This window comes from Solanum tuberosum, unplaced genomic scaffold, assembly GCF_000226075.1.
Source record: "Solanum tuberosum cultivar DM 1-3 516 R44 unplaced genomic scaffold, SolTub_3.0 scf00968, whole genome shotgun sequence".
In the NCBI taxonomy this organism is placed as follows: domain Eukaryota; kingdom Viridiplantae; phylum Streptophyta; class Magnoliopsida; order Solanales; family Solanaceae; genus Solanum; species Solanum tuberosum.
This window is the reverse complement of record NW_006239915.1, coordinates 15,124-23,872: the sequence shown is the minus strand read 5'-3', so window position 1 is coordinate 23,872 and position 8,749 is coordinate 15,124. Positions and strand designations below refer to the sequence as shown.

Genomic DNA, 8,749 nt, shown 5'->3' with positions numbered 1-8,749 from the left:
TGCACAACATGATAATTGAGGATGAACGTGATCTCAATGCACCAATTCAAGATGTCGTTGAGGCTCCAACTCCAATTATAGAAATGGTGGTAGATGAAAATCTCCGGTTTGAACAATTTTTAGCTAGACATAAAAAATTAAGGACAAAAAATGTTCATTTTGAACTCCGTAATGCATTAATAGAGCATTTATGGGAGCAACGTAATAATTTTGAAAATTGAGTATTTATGTAATTGTATGTCACTTTTATTTGAATTTGTCCCCTAATTTATGTATTATATTATATTTTCTTGCAATTTATGTTATTTAAAAATTTAGAATAAAATATAATTTCATATCACATTAAAATTATATAAAGTAATTATTTAGGAAAAAGAATAAAGGATTTATATTATGAAATAAGAAAATAAGAATGAAATATAAATAATAATATAATATTGAGTTGAGAGAAAAAAAATTCATTTTTAAAATGTAAAATAGAGAATAGAGAATTGGGTTGAAGATGGTTGTCTGAAAAAATAGAGAACTCTATATTTGGAAAGTAAAATAAAGGATTGGGTTGGAGATACCCTTATTTTGGTATTTACAAAAATTTAATGCTTTAACTTTTTTGTACTTCATCGTTACATGGATGTACATTTTCTTAAAGTCATACTCCCTCCGTATCAATTTATGTGACTTATTTTTCTTTTTAGTCAGTTCCAAAAAGAATGACACATTTATATATTAAGTAACAATTTAACTATAAAATGTCTATTTTACCCTTAATGAAATGTTATACAGCCACACAAATTTCTATCATTCATTTTGGATCACAAGTTTTAAAAGTCTTCTTTTCTTTCTTAAATTCCGTGTCCAGTTAAATTACCTCACATAAAATGGGACGGAGGGAGTACTATTTTCAATTATTTAAAGTCTATCTTTTGAATGCTTCTAGACAATTTTACTGAATATGTGGGCCCACTTGCATTGTGCTCCATACACGTGTGATTGCTGCCATTTTGAGTATCTCTTTTTACTTGTGGGGCCAACTTTACACTTACTGTAGTTATATTGATAATTATAATTGCTAATTAAATATTTGCATTAATAACTTAATCCTGGATGTTTTTGTACATGTTTCAAACGACAACATTGTGGTAACTTTATTAAATTATATAAAAATATTATAAATCACAATAATAATTGATCTAAAATATTTAAAAACATTCGGTTTATTAGGATAGAGAAAGTTAGAAAAAAATGACATAAAAAATAATATAAGTCACGATAATTAATAATTTAAAAAGTTAAAAGACATAAAAAAAAATTAGTTGACTATCAAAATTCTATCAGTGCTATATAAATGGAGTAGAGAGAGTAACATAGTATTATTTAAAACTTACGTAAAATAAGTATCATAATAGTTAACAACTTAAAATATCTAAATATCATATTAAAATTCAATTGACTCTCCAAATTCTATTTATGTCACATAAATTGAAACTAAAAAATACTGTCTCCGTCCACTTTTAGTTGTTATAGTTTCATAAATTACAATAGTTAACGACTTAAAATATCTAAATATCATATTAAAATTCAGTTGACTTTCCAAATTTTATTTATGTCACATAAATTGTAAAAAATACTGCCTCCGTCCACTTTTAATTGTCATAGTTTCATTTTTCAGAATCAAACAATAATAACTTCGACTAATATTTTACGATATATTTTTTAATCATATTGATATGCAAAAAATTGAAATTTATATTACTTTTCATATAATTTTTGAGTATCTAAATTTTTTATTTAAAATATCAAATTAATATAGTCTAATGTAACTTTAAAAATTAATCAAATTGACTTTAAGAAAATGTAACATAACAATAAAAATCAACAGAGAAAGTAACATATATTGAACTCGTGCTAGCACGGGTCCTGTATCTAGTATCTAGTATCTAGTATAGAGAGAGATAACAAATGAGTGCAAGTTTAGGTGGCCATTTTTCCTTGCAAGTTGCAACTTAGCCGCCACATTTGAAAACTCAAATTCTAATACTGCCCGTTTCACAAAGAATGACATCATTTTTTTTAGTCAGTTTAAAAAAGAATGACTTTTTTCTTTTTTTGGTAACATTTTACTTTTTGTTTTTCACGTGGCATGTTTAAGACCACAAGATTAAGGGCAATTTTGTACATTTGACATAACTTTAATTTAGGACCACAAGATTCAAAAGTCTTCTTTATTTACTTAAACTCCGTGTCAAGTCAAACCAGGTCATTCTTTGTGAAACAGAGGAAGTAATATATAGTCTATTATCTAATTCGATCTTTTTCACCTAACAAGATTTTTTTCTAAATAATTAATTCAAAATGCTTGTCATTCTAATAGTATTTCCTCCGTTCATTTTTAATTTTTCTATTATATAAAATAGATGTTTATATTTATTATTCAATTTAATAAAATAATAATACATAATTTATCAATTTATATTTATTTTATCCTTATTATCATAACTCACTTCAATCATATTTCAATGAGTGAGATAATGTATGAGTAATAATTAGAACAGATATAGTAAAAGTGTCATTTTATTTATTATCCTCTCCGGTTCAAATATAATTATTTGTTGTGTTTTCTTCTTTACACGTTCCTTGAAAAATTATAAATTAAGAGAATTTTAATTATTTTATCCTTTTAAAAAAATGTAATCTCTTTGCATTGAATATTTACTCTAGTATCATCACTTCATAATTAAAGTGTTTATAGTCCTTAAAAACAGTTAATATTAATGATTAAATGAGAAAAAAATATTGATTTTATCTTGAAATTTTAAAATAATAAAGTTGAGACAACTATTTCAAGAATTACAAAATATAGTTTAAGATAAAGGAAATATATATTTTTAGAGGGTATGCCAAGTCAAATATAAACGAACAGAGTAATGGATAGATGATGAACCTTCTTCAATTAATTACATGTCCATTATCTAGGGTTCAACTTGAGAAAAATATATTATTTTCAAGGCCATTAATTCCAGCTCTTCAGTATTAATATTTAATTTCTATTTTCACCAAGTGGGTAGTGTATAATATAATTAGTCTATGCCTATAAATAATGGACATTTATCTATTGTGGTTCCATACAAAAGATTTACAATGAAGTTTCAGCTACTTTACTCCCTCACAATTTGTGTGGTGAGTTGTATTTTCTTTATATATATATATGTTTGCTTTTTTATCGTTCACAATTTAATAAATTTTCATCTTTTTCTAGTTATCATTTAATTCTGAAAGTTAACAAAATTGTTTATTGTTGTATATATGTAGTTAGCTTTTGTAGCAAGTAGTGATGCAGTTATATCTCCGGAGGTTTATTGGAAAATAAAATTGCCCAACACTCGTATGCCCAAAGTGATTAGAGATTTCCTTTCCCAAGCAGGTTAGTCTTAATTTGAGTCGACGGATATTGTTTGAGGGAGTTAATTTAACGGTCATTGAGTAATTAGTCTTGTGAAATTTCAATTAAAATTTAATTGAAATCTAGAAATTTATTGCTAATTTGTTGCGAAATGAATTTGAAAAAAATAAATCTATGACAGAGAAGAAAGAGATTCTAGCACAGAAATAAAATAAGAGATACTATAGTTAATTAAACAAATAATATGCATCCTGTTAATATTTTTAAGAAGCGTGTAAACAAGAATCACAATAAATAATTTAATTAAGACGAAGGAAGTAATAGTCATTGACCGGTGAATGATATTTCCAAATAGTGACATTTAATGTCTTTAGAACTTAGGGGTTGTTTGGTGTGAGAGATTAAAAATAATAGTGATGGAATAAGGAAATAGTGATGGAATGATTTTTTTTTATCTTGTTTGGTTGCCATATTTGGGATAACTTATCCCACCATTTATATTATAGTGATGGGATAAGTTATCCCATATACATGGTGGGATAAGTTATCCCAGGATAGCTAATCTTGTTCCCAATCAAACGATTAGACAGTTTGATCTCCTAACCGCAATGCCAAACAAGCTCTTATTCTGAGAGAAATAATAACATATCGATTGGATCTGAAAAAATAATTATTTCAGCCAGATGAACTTTGGCTAGATGATTGTCCATTTTGTTATCCATCAAATTACTCTTTTTCTTACATAAACTATTTTTGAAGCCAACTTAATTTGGTCATTATTCAACCATTTGGAGAAAAATCATTAGGGTAACTAGCACTTTTTCCTCCATTATTCAATTATTTGGAGAAAAATCATTAGGGTGATCACTTGCACTTTTTCCTCTATTTGGTGTTGGTTTTTAATTTTTACTTGTAATAAATAAATTTTTATGATGTATAAATTCATATTATTGTTCACATGGCTTTTCAATTTCTTAAAAGAACTTATGCCCCACTAAATATAAATTCAGTTGCGAGGGGCATTAATTAAACACTTATTCATAAAAACTGAAGGTCAGTCCATTTAAATAGAAAATTAATCATACTATTTTATGTATGAAATAATTGTTATTGTGTTGCCACAGAGAATGACGTTGGTGACACAAAGGAGAAAGTATATTATGGTTTGCACCAACATGGAATTTGGGTTTTTAGTGCTGCTACTGATGAAGAGATTCATAACCTAAAAAGGGAAACCCCAAATGCACATCTTCGACAAGTAATTCAAGAAAGTATTGATAGTGATTTTCAAGACAACAATTTCCTTTACAAACCTTACTTCTTAGAAAACGACTTGGAAAAAGGAAACATCATCAATTTTCCCTCTCTAAAAAATAAAAACGAAGCACCCATTTGGCCTAGACAATTTGTTGAATCGATTCCCTTCTCATCGAAAAAAATTCCAGAAATTCTAAACCATTTCTCAATAAATAGTTCAAAGGACGCTCAAACAATCAAGGAAACAATTAAATTTTGTGAAGCGCCAGCGAAGAAAGGACAAAAGCAAAATTGTGCAACTTCTTTGGAGTCTATGGTAGATTTCATTGTATTCATGCTTGGAACAAACAATGTTAAGGTAATTGCAACGGAAGTACAAGGGGAAAATCAAATGTTGTTGCAAAAATACACTATTGAAGAAGTTGAACAAATAGGTGAGGGGGTTAACATGGTATGCCACAAACTTAACTACGCGTATGCAGTACATTTTTGTCATGGTGGAGGAAGTACGAAGACATTTATGGTATCGATGATTGGTGTTGATGGAACAAAAGTTAAAGCAGTATCGATATGTCACAAAGATACATCTCTTTGGAATCCCAAAGGATTGCCTTTTGTAGTGCTTAATGTTAAGCCTGGAACTACGCCAATTTGTCATTTCCTTCAAGATGATCAAATCGCCTTTTACCTTATGAAGAGGCCTAACGAAATGGCTAAATTTAAATCCTAAGAGGTGTAATAAAATAAATGGTCGACAAATAAATTATGACTACTTTTACTAAGAATATGTGTGTGCTATTGCAACCTACTGCACCAGACATAACAAATTGGAATAAACTTTATAAAATTGTTTGGTAGCTAGTTAGAGTTTTTTTTATATATATATATATACTAGTTCTGGACACGTGCAATGCACGTGTATTCCAAAATTTTAAAATAAAACTGTTTACCATTTACAGATTTTGAATAGAACAAAGGAAGAGAGTAGAAGCATTTTCTACGGGATCCCGAAACCACCAGCCACCCCGACCTAATTCATGATAGGCCCACCAACTTCCTGGCAAAATGCCTACGGTTAAAAACCACTGACATGTCAGAATGTTTTGTGAATATTTCCTTACAATCATACTCTAAAACCAAAGTACATACTGAGTTCTTTATTTTTCAAAGAATTTTTAGTGATTCTTGAACTACTCTATGTGTGATTCATTATAATGACACAAGAAACTGTTATCAATTTTTTTTTTAAAACAAAAAAATGATTGTAGTATTTAAATCATGACAAACTTGGAAATGTGATTCAACTACAAATACAGTGAAGCCGATATTATACCAATTGATCAACAATAACTTAAAAGTAGGAAGAAGTTTTTGTGTTTTGTGCCCCTACCTAACATATATTTGTATCCTTTTCAATTACATTCATTTTTTAACGATTTGCATCCTAACATCTATATTTTCCTTTAAAATCATAAAAAAGCTGTATATTCTATTGTTATTTGTAACGACAAAATAGGGAACATAAATTCAAATATCCCTTGAAACTAATTGTGAGTGGTAGATCGTGTATTTCTTATACTACTATTTTAGTTTCTTGCTAAAAAATTAAAAACAGAGCAGATATACATTTGAGTAGAGAAGAAAAACCTCTAGCGACATGTCTTTGACGGAAGGAAAATATCAATACCTTTAGATTGCAAGCGATCTTATTCCATCTGCAAAATTTCAAATCATTAATCAAATTTCAAAAGAACATCCAAAAATATTTTGAAGTTCATACATGGAAAGTAAAAAAAAAATAAAAAATTTGGAAAAATAAAATAAAATTGTGGAAGAAAATATTTTTCCCAACAAAAGAAGAAAGATTGGAGAAAGATTATGTGATTTGACACTATGGTGTCAAAAGGATTAATGATTATGAATGAATAAATTGTGTAATGGACTGAAACTTCAAAATAAGAAATGTTGTGAAAGGATTGTAATCTAAATTACTATGTATTAAAAAATATGTTATAATAATTATTGGTAGATGAACCAATCATCCATATAACAGTAGAAGCTTCAGACTAATAAATGTTGGAATGAGAAAAGGTTGTATTTTACTTACTATTATTAAGAAATATGCTACTATAATAATTACTGGCAAATGAACCATCTATTACTTACTCGGTTTCAGTGCATCTAATATTATTCCCTTGTTTTAATAATTACTACTTATATATTAAAATGGTAGTTGTTGGACTTTAAATGCTACGTTTATACAATTAAAGTGTTATTATTTATTAAGATATAAAGATTAAATTTTAAATTTTTATTTAGTGTAAGGGTAAAATGATAATTGAACTTTTCACTTTGGAGCTTCCACTTTTAATAATAATAATAAATAATATATATATATATATATACACACTAGAGGGCATAGCCCGTGCTTAGCACGGGTCCAACATAATTAATGTGTTCTTCATAGATAATAATTGTCACTAAACATTATGTAAATCATTAATTACAAGGAATTGATTTGTTCAAGTTATGAGCATGTATTAGTAAGGACGGTCTAGTACGTTATAGAAACAAAGTATGTTCAGTCAATATGAAGATTATATACATTATACAATACCAAATTGTCAATAAAATAGAAGACATTAAAATGTTGAGTCAACACAAACAACTTGCACCCCAAAATATCGAGAAGGGAGGAAAAAAAGGAAAATGCTCAAAAAAGTGTCACAACTTCCGAACTATCTACTTTAGTTATGTTACAACTTCTGAACTATCCAATGTGCCATAGGGACATCAACTCTTTCAACTCTTTGTACATTTATTTTTCTTTGCCCAAATATTACTATTTGTTGTTCCTGCAAATATTGAAAAGCGCACACACCAACACAAGTTCATGTTAAGTGTATCAACTTCAATATTTGCACAAATTGAATATTTATACCAAGATTGTAAAAAAGAATATGTATAAAAATATATTTAGACAGGAGAAAGTTAAACTGTTAAAGTGGTTCTTTTAGGATTGAACTTTCAATTTTATCTACTTGTCTTTTCATACATGTTAACTAAGCTAAAAACACCTTATAAATTAAAGGTACACATTTGCTTAAGTCCTCTCTTAGCAAACTGAGTCAAAAACGATTTTGATCCATTCTGAACTATCACCCCACTATCTGATGTGTCCTTAATGTCACACCCCTATTTTTCCCCAAACGAAAATTTGGAAAATAGAGTTTCTCCAATTAAAGTGACATTTTGAAAAGGGATTATTTTATTTCAGAGTCGCCACTTGGAATTGAGTTTTGGTGTTCCAAGTCACCTAATTTTTACCCCTAATCAAAAGGAAGTTGACTCTAATTTTAAATGGTCTGCGAACTAGAAGTCTGGATAAGAAATTCTATTGACCAAGGGGAAGGTGTAAGGCACCCCTCGAGTCCCGTGTTTCTAGCACAGTTGCTTCATTAACTTATATCTTGGCTTGACTTAGTTTTTGGATATAATATACTTATTAGCTATACATTTACTTATGTCCACCTTCTTTGATTTATTGTAACTGTCTTGTTTAGATTTTTAGAGTCCGGAGAATTTTAGTATTGTCGTTTTAGTGGGAGTCGATATTTGAATTATAATAGGAGGTAAACTTCTACGGGATTTAGGATTAATTTTAGAAAAAGAAAATGTTAAAGAGGTCAAGACCAATTTCTTGGAAATTTCTTTTATTTTTTATTCTATATTTTATTTTTATTTTTGCACGTTATTTTTTGTAGTTTTTTTTTTATTTTTTTTTATTTTTTTATTTTTTTAAAAAAAACATTCTGTTTCTTCTTCTTCTTACTGTTATTTTTTTTGTTTTTGTCTAACAAAATGTTTCTCTTCTTTTTTTGATTTAAATAATTTTTTGGCTAAGTTTTGTTTTCCCTTTTTTATTTTTACCTTTTCTTTATTTTTTATCACTTTTCATCTTTTGTTTCTTCTGTTTTTGTTTTAAATGTTTATTTATTTTATTTTTTACTCTTATTTTACTTTTTTTTTTTAATGATCCGTTCCTCTTCTTTTTTTCTCTATTTCTACACTATTTTTTCTTATTTTATTATA

At 27.8% G+C, this 8,749-nt stretch overlaps 1 protein-coding gene across 1 annotated transcript; it reads left to right on the top strand.

Annotated features, from left to right (window-relative positions):
* The first annotated feature begins 3,048 nt into the window (after positions 1-3,048).
* Positions 3,049-5,518, top strand: LOC102580967 (BURP domain-containing protein 5-like). Its single transcript, XM_006367806.2, has 3 exons — positions 3,049-3,177; positions 3,310-3,421; positions 4,525-5,518. The coding sequence occupies exons 1-3, from the start codon at positions 3,085-3,087 to the stop codon at positions 5,385-5,387; spliced, it is 1,068 nt and encodes a 355-aa protein (XP_006367868.1). The 5' UTR covers positions 3,049-3,084; the 3' UTR covers positions 5,388-5,518.
* Positions 5,519-8,749: the final 3,231 nt, after the last annotated feature.